This window comes from Micromesistius poutassou, assembly GCF_964030765.1.
Source record: "Micromesistius poutassou genome assembly, chromosome: 10".
Taxonomy (NCBI): Eukaryota; Metazoa; Chordata; class Actinopteri; order Gadiformes; family Gadidae; genus Micromesistius; species Micromesistius poutassou.
The window spans coordinates 9,300,454-9,328,086 of NC_140280.1; the positions used below are offsets into that span (position 1 = coordinate 9,300,454).

At 42.1% G+C, this 27,633-nt stretch overlaps 1 protein-coding gene across 1 annotated transcript; it reads left to right on the top strand.

Annotated features, from left to right (window-relative positions):
- Positions 1-496: 496 nt before the first annotated feature.
- LOC311353939 (uncharacterized protein) lies at positions 497-17,068 on the top strand (the record flags this gene model as incomplete). Its single annotated transcript, XM_084473727.1, has 2 exons — positions 497-1,371; positions 16,761-17,068. The coding sequence occupies exons 1-2, from the start codon at positions 645-647 to the stop codon at positions 17,066-17,068; spliced, it is 1,035 nt and encodes a 344-aa protein (XP_084329853.1). The 5' UTR covers positions 497-644.
- Positions 17,069-27,633: the final 10,565 nt, after the last annotated feature.

Genomic DNA, 27,633 nt, shown 5'->3' on the forward strand with positions numbered 1-27,633 from the left:
CAAACCGCGAAGTGTGGACTCAACGAGCATTTTCCACATAGCCTGCATTAATTTAGTTATTTTGTAGCTTTTATAGCTACTACACGTAAAGAGTTCACCGTTCACAGCGGGATGTTTTTTGCGAGAATTTCTGGGTAGTGCACCATGGAGTATTCGGTTTTGGAAGACATTGACATCTGAAAATCAGCACACTTAGTGAGTGCGGATAGTGTACTATGGAAGTATGGATATCGGAACACACGTCATCAGCTACAAAATGTTTGCTAATGCAATAGCCAAATGTGTTGTGGGCCTATGTTGCTAACTAGCTGGAGGATTGCCCAATGCTCAAATCACTTCTCTATTCCGCCATTAATACACTAACACATTAGGAAATCACCAAAACAGCAGTTAAAAGAGGTAAAAGTAAGACTTACTCGGCTAAGAGACAGCTTTCGTGTTTCCCGAAGCTCCGCTAGACAGTGGCAAAAAGTACTTAATTCATCGTTCAGGTCTACTTTATTTTACTTTATTTCATGATCATAATACTTAAGAATATATAGTTTGTTTCCGTCAACCTCAATTGCTCGATTCAACAATACTTTTTGGCACTTTGACTACCGGATCAGACCGCAGCAAAAGCCTTGGACTTTCCTATCGCCAACATGCCTCTGTACTCGGATGTCTCAGGCACAGAGACTGGGAAATGCACAGACTGCACCAAACTGCAACAGACAGTGGCTTTATTTGAAACGAGGCTAGCAGCATTAGAAAAATGCAAAGGACTTCTCCAGGATACAGTGCCGATGGGTGAGTTTGCTGAGCTAGCTCAGACAAATCCACAACAGGATGATCAAAGCTATACTGTATCCTTCCCGAAGCTGGACAAGAGAGAGACAATTCCAACTGCCTCTCATTGGCACAGAGTCGGCGCTAAGCCCAAACAACATTCCAAAGTGAATCAACAAGTTCACTCAACGCCAAATGCTAAGCTTCCCAAAGCTAAAATCAGCCGGATTAGCCAATCGCTGAAGTTTACCATGCCGATGAAGAACCGGTTCCTGCCACTCCAGGAGTCCACGAACGCGCCTGCCACCCATGCACCCCTAAGCCCCAAGATGCGTCCAAACGGATGGTGTGGACAAAGACCGACCATGACCCTGTCGCCAGAGAGGCCAGCTGCACATGCATCTGCCACCCGTGCACCCCTGAGCCCCAGGATGCGTCCGGACGGACGGTGGGGACAGAGACGGAACAAGAACAAGTCACCACGGAGTCGAGCTGTGCATGCGTCTGCGACCGCCACTTCAAGCCAACAAGGGCCCATCTCACAGAAAGCAGATGAACCAGACACTCTGATTGTAGGAGACTCAACCATAAAGGATATAACCGGTAAGAAGATCAAAACATGCTACTTCCCAGATGTGATGGTTAGTGATGTCAACCAGAAACTAGCCACAATTATACTGGAAAACCCCAAAATCTCACAGATTATTGTGCATGCAGGACTTAATGATATTCGAAAAGAACAGTCAGAACTTCTGAAGAGGGATTTCACTGAACTATTGGACACACTGGACAAATTACACGTTAGGTCATTCATCAGTGGACCCATACCAGCCGTTGACAGGGGAATAAACAGATTCAGTCGTCTACTTGCACTGAATACATGGCTTTCAAGAGTCTGCAATGAAAGAGGAAGGGGCTTTATTGACAATTTCAACTTGTTCTGGGGGCGCAAATATCTTTTCAGAGCAGATGGCCTACACCCAAACAGGTTAGGCTCAAAACTGTTAAGGGACAATCTTCTCTTCTCACTCTCCCACCATGAGAAGAAGCGAGACTACAGCCTCCCCCACACATCTACTGTCCCACTATCTGACACACAGATAGCAGACAGACCACAGACCTTGAAGAGAGACAACAGCCTGCCCGACACCATCGACACCATGCCTCCCCCCTTTGCTGATGCTGGCTTGGCGAGGAACGGCCACCCCCCTCCTCTGCACTCCCCCATCGACGATGACCTCCAGCACTCACCCATCGATGATGACCTCCAGCTGTCCCCCATTGATGATGACCACCAGCCTCATCTCTCCCATAGCCACAACGACAACTCCAGTTCCACTGTCTCCTCCCTTTATGATTTTCCAGATGAATTTAAGAAACTGAGAAATGTTGGCATCAAACTTGCATCTGCGTCAATGATACCATCCCCATGTCATGACCACAGTCTGATAACAGCCAAGCGGAGGGCGCCCCAGCCCCCCCCTCCCTGTACTGATAGTAGTCCTGATTATTACTGAGACAAAAAAGGGTTCAGCCGTAGACACAGCACAAAGGAAGTTTTGCATAATCTGTTGAACCCAAGGTTGCCTACATCAAAACATGGCAACTTTTGCATTCCTGCTGTAATCACTAAGAGAGTAAACAAAGGGAAACTTAGATGCACTGCTAACCTCTCAAATCTCATACCTATTCCCTCCAAACCAAAATCAACCTTAAAGCCTATCAATAACACCATCAGGATGGGTCTACTTAATGTTAGGTCTCTTAATAACAAATCTTTTTTAGTTAATGATTTTATTACCACTGCTCAACTGGATTTTATGTTTTTAACTGAAACATGGCTAGAACAAAATAACAGTGCAACCGTTCTGATAGAGACAGCTCCTCCCAACTATAACTTTTTTGATGTATGTAGATCTGGAAAAAGAGGTGGAGGGGTTGCTGCTATATTTAAAAATGTATTTCAGGGGAAACAGATGCTATTTGGTGATTTTCCATCATTCGAATACCTTTGTGCTGTATTGAAATGTTCCCCCAGAGTTCTCCTATTAATTATTTACAGGCCACCCACATACGCTGCAAATTTCTTCGATGACTTTACAGAATTATTGTCTAGCATCTCCACAGACTTTGACTGTCTAGTTATAACTGGTGACTTCAATTTTCATACTGATGATTTTAATGATAAGTGTGCAAAAAAACTTTTTACCATTTTGGACACATTTGAAATGTCTCAACATGTGAAAGAGGCTACTCATTGTAAGGGGCACACTCTAGACCTGGTTATCACAAAGGGTCTCAATGTTTCATATCTCTCTGTGACTGATCCTTCACTGTCTGACCATTTCTGTGTTTTCTTTAATATATCTTTTATTCCCGACATACAGACAAAATCAAATACTGTCAAAAAACGGTATATCAATGAACATTCTAATGTACTTTTTAAAAAGGCCATCTCCTTGCTACCACCTCTCAACCCATGTTCTGCTGATGATCTTTTAGAAAACTTTAATTTGAAAATTTTGAAAGTCATAGATGTCATTGCACCTTATAAGGTTAAAACGATTTCTGGAAAGCAAAAGGCACCTTGGAGAAAAGCTGCTTTTGTAACAGCCCAGAAAAAAGAATGCAGGAAGGCTGAACGCATATGGCGTAAAACAAAACTTCATATACACCATGACATCTATAAAGAGAGCCTCCGTGCTTACAATTTAGACTTAAAAAGTGCTAGAGAAACATTTTTCTCCAATATCATTAAAACCAATACTAATAATGCCAAAACCCTATTTGCAACTGTTGACAGACTGACCAAGCCCCCAACACAAATTCCACCTGACCTTCATTCCACTCAGAAATGCAATGAGTTTGCAGCATTTTATACTGATAAAATTGAAGGCATCAGACGCGCCATCAATGTCTCCACTTTAAACAAAAATGCTGGACTACCACCATATTCAGGCAAAAGTAACGTGGCAATGACATGCTTTAATGTCACAGACTCTAAAACTCTTGTGGAAACTGTGACACAACTGAAGCCATCCACCTGTTGCCTTGATACTTTACCTACCAACCACTTTAAGAATGTTTTTGACTGCCTAGCAATAGACATATTGCAAATAGTTAACAACTCTCTCCAATCAGGCACTTTCCCAAAAGGCTTAAAAACTGCAGTTATCAAACCCCTTTTAAAAAAGCGGAGCCTAGATGCCTCTGTTATTAACAACTACAGACCAATATCAAATCTACCCTTCATAAGTAAAATCATTGAGAAAATTGTCCTCCAGCAACTTAGTGACTTCCTGGCATCAACTGGTTGCTATGACACCTTCCAATCCGGATTTCGACCCCTTCACAGCACTGAGACCGCCCTTATTAAAGTTGTAAACGACATCCGTCTTAACACAGACTCTGGCAAAATCTCAATACTAATGCTACTAGACCTCAGTGCTGCATTCGACACTGTAGACCATACAATACTTTTGGACAGATTAGAAAACTGGGTGGGGCTTTCAGGCACAGTTTTAAATTGGTTTAGGTCCTACCTACAAAATAGGAACTACTTTGTTTCCATTGGCGACTTTGTTTCAGAATCAACAAACGTGACATGTGGAGTCCCACAAGGTTCGATCTTAGGACCCTCTCTATTCAACATCTACATGCTCCCACTAGGGCAAATCATGCAAAATAACAATATTGACCATCACTGCTATGCTGATGACACGCAAATCTATGTATCTCTATCACCAAATGACTATCAGCCCATAGATCTGTTGTGCCAGTGCATTGAGCAAGTCAAAGACTGGATGTGCCAAAATTTCCTTCAACTAAATGAGGACAAAACCGAGATAATTGTATTTGGTGCTAAAACCGAAAGGCTTAAAGTTACCCAACACCTTCACTCTCTGTCCTTGAAAACCTCAATCAAAGCCAGAAATCTAGGGGTTATTATGGATTCAGATTTACATTTCGACAGTCACATCAAATCAGTTACAAAATCGGCATATTATCACCTTAAAAAGGTAGCAAAACTTAGAGGGCTCATGTCTACCGAAGACTTACAAACACTTGTACATGCCTTTATCACTAGCAAGCTTGATTACTGCAATGGTCTCCTTACAGGTCTCCCAAAAAAAACTCTAAGGCAACTACAGCTTGTTCAGAATGCTGCTGCTAGAGTTCTAACAAAGACCAAAAAATTTGAACATATTACACCAATTCTCAAATCATTACATTGGCTCCCTGTATGTCAGAGAATTGATTTTAAAATCATGTTGCTAACCTACAAATCCCTACATGGTTTAGGGCCAAAATATTTAACTGATATGCTTCCACTACATAAGTCTTCTAGACCACTAAGATCCTCTGAGAGCAATCTGTTAATTATCCCCAGAGTCAACACGAAACATGGGGAAGCAGGATTTAGTTACTATGCAACAAATAGCTGGAATAAACTCCCTGAGGATTTAAGACTTGCCCCAACTCTGACAGCTTTTAAAACAAGACTGAAGACTTTTATGTTTGCTTTAGCTTTCTGCTAAATCTTAAATCTACAATGTTTCTATTTTTATTTTAATTTTATTAGTAACTTTGCCTTTCTAAAATGCATTTTTATTAACTCTGCCTTTCTAAAATGTTGTTTTTTAACTTTGCCTTTACTTTCTATCTATTTTACTTTTTACTTATCTATTATTTTATTTTATTGTATGACAATGTTTATATGTGAAGCACTTTGAGTCTGCCTTGTGTATGAAAAGTGCTATATAAATAAAGTTGCCTTGCCTTGCCTTGCCTTTCGGTGCAAAGCATTTCTGCTAGCACCAGCAGTGGTAGCACTTGGTCCTCCAGTCCCGCCCGCGCCAGTTTCAAGTGGATCCTTTGGCTTTGAACTTGAAACCATCAAGTGAACAGCATCAGCGATCAGCCTCACATGATCCTTACTCCGAAATCCCATCTGAGACTCCCAACAAACCTCCTTGTCGATAGCTCTCCGGAGTGAAATGAGCGCTACAAATCACCGAGTGTACGGTGACAGACGCCGCCGTGAAGTCTGCTCTCTTCACCTCCACAAAACGCACCCACAAACGAAAAGCCTTGCTTTTCCTTGACGGAAAATGATGGACACGATGTTCTGTCAGGCAGGAATTCGTGCATCCTGCACAAACACAATAATTCACCATGACTAAACTCAATCGCAAACGCAATCTGTCTCTTGCTACCGCTCTCGTACTACGTCGAAACCCACAGTGAGAGAGTGGCGCGCGAAGGGGAGTGCCTCTGCCTACGTCATAGGACTTGTTGCTAGGGGGTTCAACGATAGCTTAAAAATTGGCGCATTTTCATCAAATTATATATTTTACGTTTTGTGTAACGTAGTAATTTCTACGTTTACGTTTTTAGAAGACCTTTTCAGACAATATCATGCATTGAGTAGAATATAAATTAAACCTGCAAGTTGCTCTTTAAACCCTTTGCATATTTATCTATGTGGGCTGACCAACTGCAGGCAAATACAATCACAGTTGTATTTGCTTTGCCCCAAAATGCAGTAAACATACAGAAACATTAATCTTAAAAAATATATTCTAAACTCAACAACTCCGTGGAGCTAGCGCAATTTGCAAGTGACTACAAACACGAATAAATTCGAAAAGCATTTCAAATGGTTCAGCTCCTAGATCTTATTTTAACCATCAGCTGCGATCAAATAGATTAAGGTTGTTAGCAAAGCCATCCCTGATATGAAATGTATCTAATAAGAAGCCATAACCTTTATATTTTAGAATAACTTTATGTTAGCCAGTAGGCCTGCACGATTCGGGGAAAAATATGAATCCCGATGTTTTAGTTTAGAATTGATATCGCGATTCTCTGCCACGATTTTTTTTCTCACGAAATGTAATGTTTATTCATGGCGAAATCAGTCGCAATGAAGTGGACAGTTAGGCTCATGTACGGTTCCATGGTTCGGCTGGACCATAAATCAGTCGTTGCTGCAAAATAATCCGCTTCCTGCACTTCTGCCTCGACTACGGCACGCACTTTCGGAGCTGGCAATGCAACGGATGAAAAATAGTTGCGGGAGGGTATTGAGTAGCGTTTGTCCAATGTATGGATCATCTTTCGAAATCTGTCACGTTCTACGGTGTTTATTGGAACCATATCTTTTGCTAGATGGTAGCCTAAGCAATTGCGTCTGTTATTTCCTTTCTCCTACTGGAGTTACGTGGGTATGGGGTCGCATTGTGCAAGCTGTCAGTAATAGATGTCTGCGTTGTGCTGACGTCTGCGTTGCGCTGCGCTGCATTTTATTTATTTCACAATTCAAAAATGAACAAAACTGTCTTCTAAATTAAGGAAATGATACTGGGAAATGAATACACCATTATAAGCAACGAGTGAACTTAATAAGCGATTGAAATACTTTTTGCAACCACCGCCTCTTTCCCTTGACATTTAGTTTTCACCTTAAATATGCGACAGATGTAATTAAGGCAACCTGGTCTTACAGGAATCCGTGAAATGAGTCGGTCTACGTCCCGTTTACAAAAAATAATGCCCATAAAAGGTTTGAATATTAAGTCCTGCCTAATATTCGTTCGAATATTATATATTTTTTTAATGTTCGAATAACGAAGTTCGGAGTCAAAGCCCTAGTCCATACACTGGTAAACAGTGACGGCGTTTGTTATCTCGTTCCACCGCTGGCTTTTTTTGTCGTAAGCTTTGGAAAATGCCTGCGGAAGCGATGTCTGAAATGCAGAGACAGCTTCACGCTACCAGCGTCTGTCTCGTACGGTGTGAAATGAGAGCTTGTGAAGGAACGCAGGCGCGCTTGCTGTGCGGCTGTGTGCTTGCGCAATAGCATACTGCATGAGAAGGCAGTATCGCTGTCAAAGCTGTCCCTGGGAAAAGTAACGTTGCACGGAATTGAAAAAGGAACTACGTTTCGTTAGTATTTTCCCATATATAGGCCTACCATATTTTCAGTAGTTACGTGTAACTTGACTTTGAACAAGTACATGAACCTAACGCGTTACACACAACACTGTCTACCGTGTGTCAGTCGGCTCATAAAAAAAAGAGAATCGAGGTAATTTAAAACTTAAATTGTGCACAGGGTGAATCGAGATCACGATTTTATAACGATTTATCGTGCAGGCCTATATCTGTATTGGACTCCTGCCTTCATTCTTGTAAATGTGAATTAGATTCAAATTAAATTCCATCAAGTACATCTTTCTACTGGTTAGTATTCATTTTACGGTCTTCGTTTTTTTGCCATATGAGAAACGGCTCCCAGCTCTATATAATCTAATTGTATATCCATAATTTACAGTTTACAGCTTCAACTTTACATAATTCTCATTTCTAACACTGAACACAGACACTTAAGGACTACATAAGATTCATCAATAGTGTAAATAATTGCGCCTAATAATAATACACATTTATAATTAAAATTAATGTCAGAGATGAGGGTACTTTAGTTAAGCTCTGAAAGTCTCCTGATAGTTTGATGAGAGGTAATGCTACCAGGCGATGAGTGCGAGATTGCTGCCTAATATGCTAAGCTAAGCTGTACGTGTCACTGCAGCCAACCTCAAAGGCGTGTTGAGTGTAAATCCTTGTGGCAACGTGGCTCTCTAACATTAATCAGAAGCCGGGCATTTATTGTCTCTGACGTGGGCAGCGGGGGTTTCTCCAAGTAGGTTATGTTCCGAAGTGCACGGAAGCAGACGCAGATTCATTTATAATTGCATGAAAAATGCAATGTATTCTAAAACAATTTAATTAACCTCACCGGGAGGGCCTATAAAGCAAGCATTATGCAAATGTATTATTTCCTTCAGACCATGGTTCACGATTAGCCGGCTCTGGGGAGAAAAGATGGCCGGCGTCTCTCCTGCTTCCCCCACGGCGACCTGAAGCACGTTTACAGCCATGGAGGATGGCATATCGTAAGGCTTTAATGGCCACCCATGACACTCTGCTTCCCAGGAGGGACTAGACAGTAAGAATGGTTTATGGGAGATGTAAATCTTTTTTGGGTGTTGGGAGAAATTTATGTTAATTCGTAGATCTAGAATGAAGTTCCATGTAGGAAGTTCCTTCCTACATGCTCGTATGCATGCATTCGTGCTTTTATTTTGGCGTTGGAGGCGCAAAACGCCAGGTCAGCCAGTCTTTTGAATGGGGGTCGTGCGTTTGAGCTGCGTCGGTGGGGGAAGGATAGGGTCGAGAAAAAAGACGCGGCCGGACTGCGGCAAAAAGTTGAAACAGAATCAGCTTTTGGGGAAACGCAACCCGATGTCACGCTGCGCTGGCCAACCACGTAAGCCGGCGTTCCGAAAGATGCCCACGGGAAGGAGAACCATTTTTACCACGTAACCTTAGTGTCATAGCGTTCTGCTGCTTACCGAGCAGCTGTGAGGATGGGAGGGAGGCTGATGGCCGCCGTGTTGTCTTTTATAGAACTGGACAACCCTCCCATGGGGGAGTGACTTAGTAGTTCACAACAAGCGGGCCATGAGGTGACACTGCCACATCGCTGCAGCAGTTTGCAGAATTAATTGCAACGCCTGATTTGGTGTGAAGTACCCCTCCGTGCATTGATGCTCGATTTGGTTTTCCTAGATACTGCGTTGCTGCGTCACCCTTAAGAGGGTGTATTTTAGGGTGTTTTTTCTGCTCTCTAAATTGTCCCCTTCTGCACTCTCTTGCCATTCCTTCTTACATATCTCACTGCAATCCTTCACCAATCAGCCTGACCATCTGCTCAGCCACACGACTCATCTTCTATCTGTTTGTGTCTCATACACTTTCGCGTGTCCGTCCATACGATCCCCTAGACAACAAATCCATCCGCCTCAAATAATCCATACATCTCAATCCCCCCAGCCGATAGATGCATCTAGGCAGGTCCCTGACCTCTAGTCGGATATCCCATCTGCTCCAGAGACGCCAAAACAAACACCACCCCCCCCCCCCCCCCCCCCCCCCCAAACCCTGAAGGCCTGATCATCACAACAACTAGGGCAGATTAGTGGATTTAGCCAGGGCACCACTTGGGACCACAGCCCACCACCTGCCTGCAGGCTGCGGTTAAGTGTGCCAATGTATTCAGTGTGGAAGGAAGGGAGAGAGAGAGAGGGAGAGAGGGAGTGAGAGATAGATTGAGTGAGCTGCAATGTTATTCAAAAATGTGTTTCCTTGTCGGTTGGCTGTTAGAGTGTGTCGATGGATTTGCTTTGTAGAAGTAATGATAATAATAATAAACCAATTTTCTATTTACATAACCCTGACTGCTAAAGTCAGAAAAACCACCAGCAGCAAGATTAATATTATTATAAAAAACATTACATTATTATTTTTATATAACATTACATTATTTTTATTGTGTTTACATTGTGCTCACTTTCAGCTCGTTTCCAGTGGGTCAGCAGCATAGCCCGCCTCCATGGCTGGTTAGCGTCGCCATCAGAGTACACAGGAAAAATATGCCCACTCAGCGCATGTCTTTGGAACAGTGTTGACTCAAGGAGACACATTCAGCGCAACGGCTTCTGGAAGCCAGTGGTGTGAGTGCAATGAAACTGATTACAGGGAAGCATATATGTGGGAGTGGGAGTGGATGGCTGGTTTCTGACTCTGGCCAGGTGAGGCTGCTTACACCGGCCATCATCCACACACAGGGCCCAGTTTCATACTGTTATGTTGTTGTATTTAGTGGTGGTAATTGGTAGTAACTTGTGAAGCTGAGCTTCTGTGATTTCCGGTTATGTGCCTCTATTCCCTTGAGACGCGGACCAGCAAACATTGCGTTGGTCCCGGTCATTCATGTTTGGATCCAGCTACTAATTGGGTTATTTTGACAAAAAAAATGATTACATGATGCGACTACGCTGGTCTTCGCCAATAATGTGTTAAATGGTGCAAAGGGAGTGTGGTGAATAAACCGCATTTAACGCTTAAGCTAAATAAGAGAGTTTGAGAAGTCTGAAGTATGAAAGATAAAGACTTAATTATCACTCACGAACAGGTAAGAACAAAGCCTGAGTAAGTTTGCAAAAGTACCAAAGAACCACTCCCTAGACCCCTGTCGTTCTGCTAAATGCCCATACATCTTCAATATGTCATCACCTCATCCCATGCATCCTTTCCCGCACTTTAACCTCTGACCAGTTCTCCCTAGTCATCCTGACTCACAGCCTGTGTCTCACCATATATGGAACATGCCAGCGACACACATTAAACATGTCAAGCTTGGAGTTTCTCCAGAGGCCGACCGCACTCGTAAACCTTGGTTCTTGACAGCCATAATGGTGGCATACTGCAGCTGTGCTGGGAGCGTGGTACCATGTTTACTCAATGTTTAGCTGTTCTGGAGGAGAGTGGTACCATGTTGACTGAATGTTTCCCCACACATATTAGATTCAAGTTGCGTATAGGCAAGATGATCATTACATATTATCTCTAAATGTACTCTAATGAGTACATTTCTCCCATGACAGCAGTTCCTGCTAATTAACTGAAATCTTGCTTTATCAAAACAAGCTTTTTTTAAGCAATTTTAAAAATGGCCCTCCATGTTCCACCAGTTGCAGACCTAACTTGATCATACTCCTCTCCTCGTTTAAACACCCGACAAGAAAAGTCAGCGGGAATCATCGAGAATCATCGGCTGCTGATCCCCAAACATCGGCATCGGCTATATATATATCACGATCGGTGCATCCCTAATACAAACTCCTCAGGCTTTAGTGAATGTGTTCCTGCGAGATTCCGTTTGTTTTCAGAGAGGGGATGGGTAACCAGAAAGTAGACTTCATCAGTGCATGAAGGCTCTAGTGTGAACCATCGCCCGGCATCGAGGCCACACTGATATTCAGGCTTTGGTTTGGGGTTGATCCATCATAACGTGGAGGAGATAGTTCCCAAAAATTAGGCGAAATAATTATAAAAAAAACACACTAATCAATGGTGCCTCAGGAAAATAGCTGATATGCCTGTGACTAGTCTTTTGTGCTTTAGTGCATTAAAACATAATCGCAGCAGAAAGCAGTCTGCGTGCAGGTGATGACAGAACACAGTTGAAAAGCTTTGAGGAATAATTTGGGGAATTTATTTTCATCGTGTTCTGAGGCTATTGAGCAAAAGGTCAGAAGTCCCTGAGTGGTTGTACGCCATTACCCTGATTGTTAACCAACAAATCCTCAATACACACATCTCACACAGACCCCCCCCCCCCCCCCCCGCCCACATACTGGAGGGAAAGCTGTCTTTACTTTGTTTGCTTCTTTCTACTGTGTGCATTCTCTTGTTTCATATTTGCTATATATTGTGTACTCAACAAGGTTGTTAAATCTCTCTTCTCCTCTAGTCTCACTCTAGTGCACACATATCCCATTTCCCATCTCCACTCACTGAATACATGAAGGGAATAGTTTGGGTAGCATAGCGATCTAGCTGTTGCCATGATATGCCGTTATATGGCTCCTTGGACAGTATGGGCTTTGATTACACGCAAAGAAAATGGACTTCAACTCAATGTTTAACTGAATATACCAGTGTACGAGTGTGTGTGTGTATGTGTATGTGTTTGTGTCACCTGAAAAGATGTGTAGACGTGTGTAGCCATTGATCTTCACTGTGTGCTAGGAGTAGAATCATTACACGTGTCATATTGAGCCGAGTGCTTTCTGCGACTTTTAGTCACCACTCACAACCGACTTTCCTTCTTGAAATTAAATTTTTGATTAAATTTTCAAGTTTTCAACTGAGTATGTGGGTGACGCCGCGTTCACACTGCACACGTCCGTTGACCGATCTCATTGACTTTGCATGGGGCACTCTCGAAATGCATTGTGGGACCTTCTGTTCCGTCGGCTTCGTTGCCTGCGTCAAAAAGTTGAGAAAAGTTGTTCAAATTTTCAGGCAGCGACGGATCCATCTGCCAATCACATTGCATCATGCAAATATACAGCAGCAGGGGATTTAGCAACACTCCCTGTGACTACGGGATCCATTTTGCAATAACAAGTAGGAAGAAGCAGGAAAAAGCCGGCTTTGTTAGTGGGAAGCGATTTGATTGGCTGCAGGCTGTGTGTACAAAGATTACTCCCCTATACGTCAGACACGCCCTCCGTCATCCATCTAGGGACGTGTACAGTGTGAGCGGCGTGAGTGTGGGTTGTTCGGGAACACATCGTGAACACATCGTGAACACCTTACCTTATCATTAGCAGCTTTATACTAAAGTGTCCTCAATTATATGATGAAAGTAGTATCATATATTTTCCTGTGTTCCTAAACACCTGCATTTGAATGAGGCCTGTCTTTGGTGAACAACACTGCGTGATGTATTACGTCTAGATGTTAATGTATTTATTGTATATAGGATTGCGATTTTCATTTGCGTCTTCTTTAAAGGCAATGATTAAAAATTTAAAATAAAAAAGGCAAAAAAACAGTGTATTTCAGTATTTCAACAGTGTAAAAAAACCCTTCAACAGTAACATGTTTGTTTGGAATAAAAAGTGTTGATTTCATCCTCTGTCTTCAGTCAAATCCATTACAATCAAAAGCTTGTTGTTATCCTCTTCTCTGGTCACATTACAAACTCAACACAACAGATGAATTAAATTGATCGCGAGACAGACAGGGGAACGTGTGTATGTATGTGTGTTTGTACATGCGTGTGCACACGTGTGTGTGTGTGTGTGCGTGTGTGTGTGTGTGTGTGTGTGTGTGAAAGCGAGAGATATACAACCAGAATGAATCATGCAGGCCTGCACCTTGAAGCCTGTCATCACAAGAGTGGGTTTGTCGTGGCGAGGTCCTGATTTAAGAGCCATAACTTTACTCTCAGACGTGAGTGGGTGTCCAGACTTTTGGCCTTCCTTCCATTAGTGAAGAGCGGAGGTGTGTGGGGAGCCACCCATTGGGAGATAGAAGAGGCAGGTCATACGGGAGGGCTGTTACGGGAGGGCTGGGTAGGCAGGGGTGACGGGGAGGAGGAGGACAGATGCCATCATGGTAGAAGACAGGAAAGAAGCATACATGTCCAGAAGCAATATTACCCCATATAACACACAACTCTTTGACATGAGTTGGTTAGTGCTGAGGTGTGAGAAGATCTAACATCACGTAGCCACAGCTCATCTTTCAATGGTGCCTCAGGAAAATAGCTGAAATGCCTGTGACTAGTCTTTTGGGCTTTAGAATCGCAGCAGAAAGCAGTCTGCGAGCAGGTGATGACTGAACACAGTTGAAAATCTGCTTTCAGCTTTGAGGAATAGTTTGGGGGATTTCTACTCATCATTTTCTGAGGCTATTGAGCTAAAGGTCAGAAGTCCCTGAGTGGTTGTACACTGATACCCTGATTGTTAACCAACAAATACAGAATACACACAACACTCACAAACCCTCCCACACATCCACATAAGCTCCTGGGAAACTTTACAAAATATCTGTTGATCTTTTGGGGATTGCGATACCGTGACCTCAGAAATCCTTGGGCAATGAATGGATGAATGGACAGCTCTTTATAGTGTATCGGAAATATCCAATGGCTTTGAAGGCCCACAATCAATGGTTCATTCTTATGAGAGAGATTCCATCGAAGGAGTATTGACACTGAAATGATAGGTTAACGTCTAATTGTGGATTTTTGTCAAAATCGAAATCAATTGAACATGAGGTGTTGAGGTAGTATCTTTTACTAGCGTTATGTCCTCGTGGCTCAAGAATTATTGATTGAATGATTCAATAATTGAATGAATGAATGATTGAGCACTGTGTCTTACAATCATTTGAAAAAACAGCTCAACCATGAAAGCTACTGCTGGGTAGGGGGTAAGGGTCAACATGTGTACCATTGTTCCCCACATTCATCAGGCTGAACTGAGGGCAGATCTTTAGGAGAGATTAGGTAATGAGGGCCGAACAGGGCGATAGAGGGAAAGGAATGAAAAGTGATCGGCCACTGGACTTTGCACTGACAGGGCGTCAATAAAGCTAAGTAAATGCTGTGCTTATGTTCACATCGATGTCCTTAGACCACAGACCACATATCATCATGAGATGTTCACATGCTCTGTCTCTCCCTCACTCTATCTCTCCCTCCCCCTCCATCACTCCATCCCTGCCTCTATCTCTCTCTCTCCCTTCATTCTTATCCCTGCCTCTCTCTCGCTCTCTCTCTCTCTGCATCTCCCTTGCCTTCCAGATTATTTCAGCACTCCTGCACACACTGACACATGCGCTTGCGCCGCTAGCTCTGCTCATGGTCACTGTGCTAGCCCGGCACGGTGCCAGCTTAGCTTATGGTCACGGAGCTAGCTCTATGACCATAGCTCTATGGTCACTGTGTAGCTTAGCTAATGGCCTTATTGTTGCCGTGCGTACAGCCATGCTATCCCTTTTTCCGAACAAACCAAAAGATGAACCTTCTAACCTCTAACCCCATATGACTCTCTCTTTAACCTAATTGTTAACGATATATAACGCATCCATAAGTTAGAAGAACAGAGCCTTGCTTTGACATGGAATGCATATTAATAGCAGAGCTAGACGCTTTGTTTCACTGATGTTTCATACCTTCTGTCCTTGTTACGCTCCTTTCTCATTAACGTCAGCCTGACACACATCCCTTTGGCATTTCTCTCGCTCCCTCACTGTCGCTCTCTCTCTCCCTCAATACCTCTCTCTCTCTCCCTCATTGCCACTCTCTCTCTCCCTCACTGCCTCTCTCTCTCTCCCTCACTGTCGCTCTCTCTCCCCATCTCTCTCTCTCCCTCACTGCCGCTCTCTCTCTCCCTCACTGCCGCTCTCTCTCTCCCTCACTGTCGCTTTCTCTCTCCCTTACTGCCACTCTCTCTCCCTCACTGTCGATCTCTCTCCCCATCTCTCTCTCACTGTCGCTTTCTCCCTCATTGCCACTCTCTCTCTCCCTCACTGCCACTCTCTCTCCCTCAGTGCTTCTCTCTCTCCCTTACTGCCGCTCTCTCTCTCTCCCTCACTGCCACTCTCTCTCTCCCTCACTGCCACTCTCTCTCCCATCTCTGTATCTCCCCACACACATGCACACACACACACACACACACACACACACACACACACACACACACACACACACACACACACACACACATCTAGTCATACACACACATTTCCTCTGTTCATTAAATACTAAACATATAATTGCATGTGGAGTATAAATAGATGCATATACGTACATGCATCAATACATTGTTAAACGTCTGCATAGTGCATAAATGTACACACTGTGTGTGCATAGTGTAACAAAGGAAGTCAGAGGAGTGAGTCAGAGGAACACCAACAAGTCTTCCAAAATTGGGTCTTTGAGTCTTGGTGCTCTCCTTTAATCGACAGACCTGGGGGAGACACACAGGGAGAGGGAGACCTGAACGTATTACAGTTTTTCACAATTGCTTAAACACATTTCCTGATAGACTACCTCACTTTCTCAAAACCCTAAACACAAATCTCAAAACTCACACACAAAATGCAAAATCCTACACTTCTCTTGCAAAATCACACTTTGCCCTCAAAACAGTGTTAACTCTTAACTAAATGGTATTTTCTTTTCAAATGACAAACATACATCATATGAGTAGACATAAGCACCCATTGAACACTGGTGTGCAGAATGGAACAGGATGAAAACGGGATGAAATGAAAGAGATAACCGAAAATAGGCAATACTGTAAACAAAACATCTGAATGAATGAATGAATGAATGAACGAATTAATGCATTTTTATTGGTCGTAACCAAAGGGTAGGGGCAGAAGCTTCAGCTTACATACACTCAAAAAAATGATTCAAGCCCTTCTTAGATGTGGATGCTGACCTATCCGTTCAACCCAAAAAGATTGATGTCAATTAGGGGAGCATGCGCAGGTGAGGTGACCACGCCCTTAGTCTAGCTCTTTTCCCGCCCTGTGCCATTTTGGTCCTATTCTGCCTGCAGCGAGCGACTACAACTCTGAGGATGCAGAGAACGACATTGTTGCCACAGTTATGGGCATTCACACAGTCCGTCAGTTTGAGGAGCCAGATGACATTGGAGTCGTCATTGAAGGCATGAAAGTCCTCACCAATGTCGGAAGTGCTACAATGGCTTTCATCATGCTGTTTGGGCTTATCTATGCTCTGGATCTTAGTTTCCTAGACAACCTGAAATACACTTTTGAGTTTGTCCAGAAAATCCTCATGAATCTGGATGGACACAGGCTGAACACCAAAATACAGCAGTTGAAAATCAAACTGTTCATGTGAAAGGAGGAACGGGTGACCAATAACACTGGGACTGAAACTTTCTTTTTTTTTTTTTTAACTGAGCTTTGAACCATAAATAATAGAGCATTGGTCTGTACTTGCTCCTCTCTGATTTTTGTTTGCATGCATGAGCACAGTTGTATTTTGAGCGTGTGCATATTGTGGCGACCGTGGGCGTGGTCGCCGTGTTCCAGGTGCCGCAAGGGATCCTGGGACAATCACTGTTTAGGACAATTGCAAGTTGGACCTCTGGCGCCCTCATAGGTCCTTTGCAACAGAGACATTGTGTGGGGTTTGTGTGTGTGTGTTAGTGTTACTTCAGTGTTATTTAGTTATTTAGTCTGACAACGTCAGTGTGATGGTCATGGCGATCTGTTGAGCCAGTGTGTTTTTGTGTGTCAGTGGTGTGTTGAATAAAGGCAGTTCTGTTGTCGGGCGGTGTATGGGGCGTGGAACTGCATAATTGCTTTAACCTGGGCTCCCGTCTCATCCTTCCCGTGCTGCTCGCCACAATATGCACATATTGTATTCAGAGCTCTATTGACCTTTTGAGTACCTCTATTGAGGAATTACTACTAATACTTACTTATTTTGAAGTCTTGTTTGAAAGAAATAATCTTTTGGCCGCACTAATGATCCGGTTGGGTTTAAATAAAAGCACCTCAAACAGGTAATGTCTCATGTATGTTATATGGGGTTATGGGGGGGGGGGGGGGGGGGGGTATTTTTGAATAATTCATTTTCAATTAACCATATATTTTTAGGTTGAACAAACAATTTATTTTAACTACTTTAATATAATCACTTTTGTTTAGCTCTCTTTGACACAAATATGTAGAGGTAACTCAATTAAATTTTATTAAATAGATGAATTTAGTTTCAGCTGGACCAACCTTAAAAAAAATTGGTAGATGAACTCAAATACATTATATTGAATCAACGGATTTGTTTTAGGCTGGGGTAACATATATTTATTGGATGGAAATTCTGCCCACAATTTAATTGAGTTCATCCAATGAGTTATTTTTTTGAGTGTATATCAAGCCCCCCCTTCTCAAATTTACAAACAAATGTTATACATACAGTGTGTTTGCATATACATGCATAACCTACATGCATTACCTACATACATACATACATACATACATACACGCCTACACATACCCATAAGGGTCAATACTTATATCCAGTACATTTCCACCATAAGATGGATAAAATCCTAAATAATGATGATAAACATAATGATGATAACCATAATGAGAATAACGATGTTCATCATCATCATCATCATCATTATCAACATTCTTATAGAGTGATACTACTCATTGTCTGTTGGCCTACTTTAATGTCATGTCTTTCTTCCAGGTTGTGCACATTGTGTCCAATTAATGTGTTTAATTAATTGTGAAAAACTGTAAATATAACATCCTACATCCATCGTTCAATGTTGTTGTTTTTTTATCTTTACAAGCCGTCCGTCCATCTTTGCTCCCTTCAGTCAGAGTTAATCCACAGTCATCTTCTCTCTAGGTCATCTTCAGACAAGTCCTCCAGCTGTGTTTCCAATCTTCTCGAGTAGTGAAGGCTGGGGCCATCAGGAGCAGTAAAGGCTGGGGCCCTTAGGAGTAGTGATGGGTGGGGCCCCTCAGGAGCAGTGAAGGCTGGAGCCCCTCAGGAGCAGTGAAGGCTGGGGCCCTCAGGAGCAGTGAAGGCTGGGGCCCCTTAGGAGGAGTTAAGGCTGGGGCCCTCAGGAGAAATGAAGGCTGGAGCCCTCAGAAGTTCTGATGGGTGGGGCCCTCAGGAGCAGTGAAGGCTGGGGCCCTCAGGAGTAGTAAAGGCTGGACTTTTCGGCATGGACTACACTTGGATAAAAATAGTTTACTTTCCTAAAATGATCGAGACAACACAGGCTGCTGTCTGATGTGGGGATCATCACGATGATGTCTCTATAAGCACTGTGTTACCCCTCGATGACCTCCATCAGGAAAGTTTTATGGACCCCTCCTCCTTCATGGCAGCTTGGTTCGTCCTCTGGGACATAAATGGGATGTCAGCGCTAAATCTGGCCTGGCATGGTCGTTATATCATGCAGGATTACATAAATCTGTCTTGGTTGGTCAGAGAAACGCATGATTAGCTTCACAGCTCATTGTTTTACTGCCACGGTAGTCTGGGCTCCAGCACCTACTACAATAGCAGAACTTCTGGGGGGGAAACGGCACAGATGCTGTGCTGGACACGCAGCATCTGGGGCAGTTACACCTTGTTTCCTGTTTCCTTACAGATATATTCTACCAAAGAGAAACAATCATGCAAGTAGATGAAGCTTTCAGAAAGGGATTTTAATATGTGTATTTTTACAATAGGCAGCTTACACTGTGTTGATTTAAAACCTTAACATTTTTAACTTTCTACTTGGCCGAGTTTGTGTCACTGTTATATCCAATTACCCCCACAGATCCCTGCTTACAGTCACATGATTGGACACAACAAATAGTAAGAGAAGGACAGGGAAACGCCTCGTCCAACCAGATTTGAGCTTGTCTGCATCAGACTTTAGGTTATTAATTAAAATTCTGATCTTGCGCAGAGGAGACAGAAGGTCAGCTCTGGGGATGTCTGTTGGTCTTGGTGTCCGTTAAATAGCTAGCAGGGAATCTATACCGAGGTCCTGTTCAGTGATGTCCTACACACCCTGCCAATTGGCTGGGAACTTACATTGGCTCAAGATGACCTATTCCAGCACTTGGTTGAAATTCACAACCCTTTGCTTCTTGGTTTCTTCTCCCCCGCACCCCTACCCCAAAAAAGGATGTGTGCCGAATGTAACACTTCTGTATTCTGGGGCCAAAAGCAGAACAACCATTCCCCTTCTCTTTAACTACATTCGATTTTTGGTATAATTTCAAAATAGGTAAAATTCAGGGTACTCACTCCAGGTCAATCAAATAATTTGGTGGCCTGGAAAGCTAGGACCAGTTCAGGACTGTGGCAAGTAACACTCTCTTGACTGGAGTTATGTGTGTGCTCACCACTGTGTGTGTGTGTGTGTGTGTGTGTTGACTCCCATCCAGCAGATGTTCAGGTGTGCACTTGCGTCTGTGCGGTCTACACATATCCATGGAAACAGCGCACTTGTCTCACTTTAGAAAAGCACTCCAGCACTCAAACGCAGGCAATGTGTCATGGCCGTTGCTCTCTGGAATTCAAATGTATTCACTACCTCTTGCATATCTTTACTGTATATAGACTTGTTTGGAAGATGAATGAGAGGCAAGGCAAGGCAACTTTATTTATATAGCACTTTTCATACACAAGGCAGACTCAAAGTGCTTCACATATAAACATTGTCATACAATAAAATAAAATAATAGATAAGTAAAAAGTAAAATAGATAGAAAGTAAAGGCAAAGTTAAAAAAACAACATTTTAGAAAAGCAGAGTTAATAAAAATGCATTTTAGAAAGGCAAAGTTACTAATAAAATTAAAAAAAATAGAAGCATTGTAGATTTAAGATTTAGCAGAAAGCTAAAGCAAACATAAAAGTCTTCAGTCTTGTTTTAAAAGCTGTCAGAGTTGGGGCAAGTCTTAAATCCTCAGGGAGTTTATTCCAGCTATTTGTTGCATAGTAACTAAATCCTGCTTCCCCATGTTTCGTGTTGACTCTGGGGATAATTAACAGATTGGTCTCAGAGGATCTTAGTGGTCTAGAAGACTTATGTAGTGGAAGCATATCAGTTAAATATTTTGGTCTTTGTTAGAACTCTAGCAGCAGCATTCTGAACAAGCTGTAGTTGCCTTAGAGTTTTTTTTGGGAGACCTGTAAGGAGACCATTGCAGTAATCAAGCTTGCTAGTGATAAAGGAACTGATTTGATGTGACTGTCGAAATGTAAATCTGAATCCATAATAACCCCTAGATTTCTGGCTTTGATTGAGGTTTTCAGGGACAGAGAGTGAAGGTGTTGGGTAAATTTAAGCCGAGGAGAATTACGTGCCAGATTTTATTGGCGGACTAAGGCTGATGTAAAACAATGTATGAAAAATATTGTCTGAGGCTTGCTTGCTTTGTCCACAATTTTCCAACCTCTATAGTATAGAATTGTAAATATTATAAATATACCTGTATCCAATTGATTTCCTTTTCTTTAGCCTGAACCTTTTCATGCCTACACGTGTCTAAATGCTGTCGCCCTTTGAGTGTCCGCTTGAGAGCCTGTGGAGGATTTGTATCAGCAGGCTGGCGCCTGGTGTCATAATGGAGCACTATCTAGACACAACTTCAGCACGGTGCACTGTGTCATTATGGAGCACTATATCTAGACACAACTTCAGCACCACGCATGGGGTCATTATGGAGCACTATCTACACACAGGCTCCCACTATGATCTGCACTGCGTTGCACAGTGTGAGCCTCGTGCTGCATAATGAATGCCCCAGTGTCCCAGTGTGTACCCGGTGGTCCATGTCCTGCTCTGTATCGATCCACACCCAAGCAGGGGGCTGTCCATGTCCTTCTATGCATCTATCCTAACTCTAAATCAGCTGTTGATTGGCTAGCTCAGCAGCAATGTGATAGGTAGAATCAATACCACTAATAGGGCAACTGGAGAGATTATCAAGTGTGTGTGTGTGTGTGTGTGTGTGTGTGTGTGTGTGTGTGCTTGCATGTGGGTATGTATACCTGCATGTGTGTGTGTGTATGTGTGTGTGTGTGTGTGTGTGTGTGTGTGTGTGTGTGTGTGTGTGTGTGTGTGTGTGTGTGTGTGTTTAAGTGTGTGTGTGTGTGTGTGTGTGTGTGTGTGTGTGTGTGTGTGTGTGTGGTGGCAGATGGAAATGTTGTCTGTGAACTCCATGCAGTCACCTCCTTAGTGACCTCAAGTAAACATTCTCACTTTTTTTAAGAGAGGAAGTGACTTAACCACACTCAATCTTATCCCTTTCTCCCCTCACTTTTCTCCCTCCCCCCTCCCTCTCTCTCTCTCCCTCTCTCTCTGTAAAAGAAGGAGCCCAAAATAGCTTTTTTTGGCATGTCAAATAAACAATGTCATTGCCAAGGCTAACAATTCCACAAATGAAGAACAACAAGGTACTATAAAGAGTAAAAAAATATATATAGATTAGATCATCTCTCTCTTTCTCTCTGTTATTCTTTCTCACTGGAAAACCTCTGGGGCTAAACAATAACCATTGCGTGGAGGATAGTATGGAGTGTTTGTGTGTGTGTGTGTGTGTGTGTGTGTGTGTGTGTGTGTGTGTGCGTGTATGTGTGCATGTATGTGTGTATGCCTGCACGTGTGTGTGTGTGTGTCTGGGAAACAATGGTAAATATCAAATAAATATGACTAAAGCTTTCCACCGTCCTCAGAATCTACTAACTCTCTACTAACCAGTTCATTTTGTTACCTCGGTAAGGGCCGTTTATCAAGCATTCATGTCTAGATAACTAGATAAATCACCTTCAGACTAACAGACAACAGACCCATTTATTGTAGATTAGGAAGTTACATCAGAACAAATTTAAGCTTTAGTTCTCTTTGACTCTCCATACGATTCCATATACAAAGTGAGCAACACAACCAACTTTGTTCTTCACTTGATTTAATTACATTTATTAATTGCATATACTCAAATAAAGAGCTCAAATGAAGGCATAACATAACACTTATATTATTATTATTATTATTATTATTATTATATATTTATATTATGTCTAGTTCAACCATCACTTTTTTGACATCACTTCTTTGCAAGCACTGAACATGAATATACAGGTAGGCTAATAGAGATGAGTAAATGAATGAGCAGGTAGGCTAATAGAGATGAGTGAATGAATGAGCAGGTAGGCTAAGGGAGATGAGTGAATGAATGAGCAGGTAGTCTTATAGAGATGGGTGAATTGATGAGCAGGTAGGCTAAGGGAGATGAGTGAATGAATGAGCAGGTAGGCTAAGGGAGATGAGTGAGTGGATGGGCAGAGAGATGGAGTGACAGGCGGAATCGATTGTCTTCAAACCGTTTTAATGGGATTATTGTCTTTCTTGCTCCGGGGGATTGGCAGAGTTGTCTCCTAGAGAGAAGAGCCCAGGTTTGAGTCCAAATATATTCTCCAGGTCCTCTGAGCAAATGGACATGTTTGGGGGCGTGCATCAGTTTCAAGCATTCAACCCAGAAGAAACCGTGGATAAAAAATACATAATATATTCATTTTTTAGCCCCTTCCCAACCCCAATCCTCTGTTACAGCAGAACTTCTGGGAGGAGACGGTACAGAACCTTGGAGGGAAACCAGAAACTAAAAGGGGAGGAGTGATATCTAGTTTCCTGTTTCGTTAGGGAGTTATTCTACAGTGGATTGTGGATGAAGCCCTGGGAAACGTTGTGTAACAAGTGTCCTTTTTATAGCGTATAGTCTGCACTGTGTTGGTTTGAAACCTTTAGACCATTTTACAGTTTACCACCGCTGACCAAGTTTGTGTTCAGATGTTAGGCTAAGCACTTACATAGAAAGTGAACCTTTCCATTTTCCACCCTTTGCCCCAGATTTGAGCCTGTCTGCCATTAGATAGATGCTAATCTAAAGTCAGATTTGTGAAAGTAGTGAAATCCTGTCCCTATTCTGTTTTACTTGGAAATGCATCATAAAACAGACTCTCTCACTCTTTTTTGGTGCTCTTGGCTGTCACGTCCAGTCCCATTAATCACGGGCCGGGCTTCTGAAACATGCCCAGCGAGGCGGAACGAGGACTAAATGCACAGACACTGAGCCTACCTCCTGATCCGCCACCCAAATGGGCCTCACCCAAATGGGCCCAATGTGACACCGATGTCACATTCTGGATGCTCGGCATGATTCATTTAATCACTCCTTCCTCCTTCCATTTATTTATATTCACAGGACACGCAACACATACGTGAAACATTTGCTCATAAGAAATTATAAATTAACCTTGTTAACGATTGGTTCAGTAGATGAATAAATGTCTTTATCCAGCCATAGATGTGGAGTGTTACATAATGATAGTACAAGACTAGTTAAAGACTCTCTGAGTTCCACCTATTGCTTCAACAATGTCACATGGTGTTTTTTCAGGATAAGGCATTATTACAATGACGCAGCAGAACATGTGTCCCAGTATGCAGGCGCTTGCTGCTCTCTACAGCACTGTCATTGGAAAGTACGCCTGAAAACTCATCTCAACCTTCAAAGTCCCACTTCAACGTTGCATATGCCAATGTGTAAATGTTTCAGTCAATGGCTGATCTGTAGAATGGAACACAACCAGAGCACAGACAGTTCAATAGGTAGTAAGGGGTTACGGTTCGGTTACTAGTTCACATTGTGCTATGAGGAGAGAAGGCACTAGACTAGAGTCTGATGACAAGTACCAACTTTAGTAATTTGTTTAAACGAAACCAGTATTTGTTTTGAAGTTAAAAATATAAAGTTCCCTCTGAATCGTAAAGCATGTGAGCCATCTAAAGAAGAAGTGTGTGGTCAAATGTGATACACATGAAAATGTATAGACCACCAGGATAATTATCATGTTGATTATATTCTGGTATGATGGCAACCACCCTACATCCCTAGGAAACAGTGATGCACACTGATGCATGGAGACCATGTCACAACTCACAATTAAAGACAGAAGTAAAACAACAATCGGATTTCTGATGAGACCTCAGTCAGGTTATGGTCACATTGTAACTGAAATTACACTTTAGTCTTTTAGAAGGCTTTTACAGGGCAACAAGGTATCGGCAATCAATTAAAAACAGTGTAGCCTACAGATGTGTGTGCGATATTTTTGAGTAAGGGTCACAGACAAGTAAAAGCAAAAATAGCAAGTATAACAGAACTGATGCAATCAAGCAATTGAATGCATAACGGTGATACAATCTGCCTGTCATGGCTTTCAAGACGCCCACATCATCTCTTTCAACGTGGTACAACACAAGGTGATTGTTCATCTGTACAAATCAGAAATCGTCGAGAACTCTATTCCATTATTTTTACTGTCGTTGCTTCCATTTAAACGACAATCGTTTAAATGGACAATCATTATTATGAAGGATAATTAAAATTCTGGCATGGTTGGTGACCTTCTCTAGAGGTTTAAGAATATTGGGATATTGCAATGGTGGTCAGCCATCTTGTGCGAAACAGCCCCACATTTCCAAAGCGCCCCCAAGGTACTTTGGAAGTTGTAACATAAAAGTACAGACTAGGCACATAAAAATGTGTGGTAGCGGATGTGGGTGTTGAAATATTCAGAAGAAACTAAATGCCCTTTCGGGACAATTACTAAAATAAGTGTACCTCATGAGACTAGACATGAGTCAACTTATCTGCCCCATTGCTCACAATCTGAATAGGGGGAAATATTAAATGTTTCATCCTCATTGTTATTGCATCATTTCAATTGAATTTCAGTTTCCGACTGAGTCTGAAAGGGTCTGATTAGACTTTATATCAGAAGTGAATGTTAATGCGTTTACAGCGATGACCATGGCTAATAATAATCTGTATAAATGCAAATCAACGCTATATGTATATGCATTACAGTGCTTTATGCTCTGAGAAATGTCACAATGCAGCAGTTAAGCTAACCCTAACCCTATTTATATAAGATTGACTATGTATACTAACCACACATTGCTGGCTGCCTCGGAAACATAATCACGCAGCTGTTTCATTTGTAGTTATGATATGCTTTATATGATATATGATTATATGCATCAATCATTTGCATAAGAAAAAGTAGAAAAAGCCAACACAATATTAAAGCTCATTGGATATTAGAGTGAGCAATGGCCTAGGTCCAATATAAGTACAGTCAACCATAAAAATGGTTCCCAATATTTTGTGACGGTAAAGAGAAGTCGTTGCATATCTTTCCCATTGTTCTGTCTATTCCACCGGTCCAAAAGTCTAGAGGGAAATGGGAAAGGAAAAAAATCTTGAAGACAAAAATAGCCAAATATACCAAAATAAACCAAAATATTTCCACTGAAGTAAATTTGTGTGCAATAAAGTATTCATGAAGGTTTATCTTATTCCTATACCCTAGTTCAGTTCCTCCTGATCCCAAAGTGTGTACAGGTGTGTGTGTGTGTGCACGTGTGTGTGTGTGTGTGTGTGTGTGTGTGTGTGTGTGTGTGTGTGTGTGTGTGTGTGTGTGTGTGTGTGTGTGTGTTCAGTCTAAAGTAGGACACTGTGCTTCAGCTTTAGGAGGTGTTGGCATAAATCATAACAGAGGAAGCAATGAGAGACGGAGCAGAAGGGCTGAGAGCAAAGCAGCACACAGCCCAGGCCAGATGAACTGCCTAGTGCCTCATAGAGGCATGCACCTCTTTGCAGATTGCCATAAAGACTATTACTACTACTATTACATATTAAGCAGGCCTCATTCTTTATCATACACCATGAAAACATACTAAACAGGCCTTAGTCTTTACTCCATGCAAACATACTCAACATGCTTTATTCTTTATCATATTTATCATGCAATGTGAAGTTGAGGTGTTTTTCATTTCTTTATTCCAAGGGTGTCAGAGGAGACTATGCAACAAACTTATTACATGGTTGAGTAATAATCGAGTCTCAGAGTTATGGCCCACAGCCTGAGCTGAACACAGCCTGAGCAGAAAACGTGGAGAAAATGAGATCATAAACAGCCCTTCTAACTATAGCATTATAAAACATAAACATAAGATGATCAAGTTTTTGTTTGGCCCAATAAGGTTTCCCGTTAGATTCCATTAGATATATTTGACTTTTATACTTTCCGGGAAAAATTAACATCAAAGTAAGAACAATGTAAAATACTCTCTTTTGAATGAAGGATTCCATAGTAAAAAACATGAATCACATTGGTACCAATTGTTCAGAATTGTTTAACATCTACATTATTAGCAAAAGTATGATTCTACGCCTTCTGGCCATGTGAAAGATTAGGGAACTAAACTAAAGATAGAAAATTGAAGCAAGAGAAAAGAAAGGGAAAGCACACAGCTTAAACTATAGTATAGCTCATGTGGATCCAAAAAGGTTGATTTGAACACAACCACTTAGATCAGGGCAACATTCACTGATTGCTGCACATCCTCCTCCCAATCTGCCTATGAGCTATTTTTTGCATTGCAATTGTAGCCTGAGAATGGTATCTTCTATAATAGTTGTTTGAGGTGTAGTTCATCACATTACTGTACCATGACCTCGGGGAATGCTGGATTCTGTTGGGCTGGCAGAGTTGATAACTTTCGATTATTGCACGGAAATGATGTGATTGTAACATAACAGCAAGGCTAGAGCACCCTAAAGCACCCTCTCTAAAGTAATGCAGAACAATTCCTGAAATCCACTGACCCAGGGATACTTTCACCATGCATGGGAAATTGCTATATTTAGTAACCCAGTTAGAGCAGTTACAGTTGATAGAAAGTGTATATATTTCAGCAAATACGTCAACCAAAACATGTTTTGTTCAGGTATGTGCCGTATCTATTCAGTTTGGGAAGTCATTTGTGTTTCCAGTGACACAACTTAGAGACTGAATCCCCAA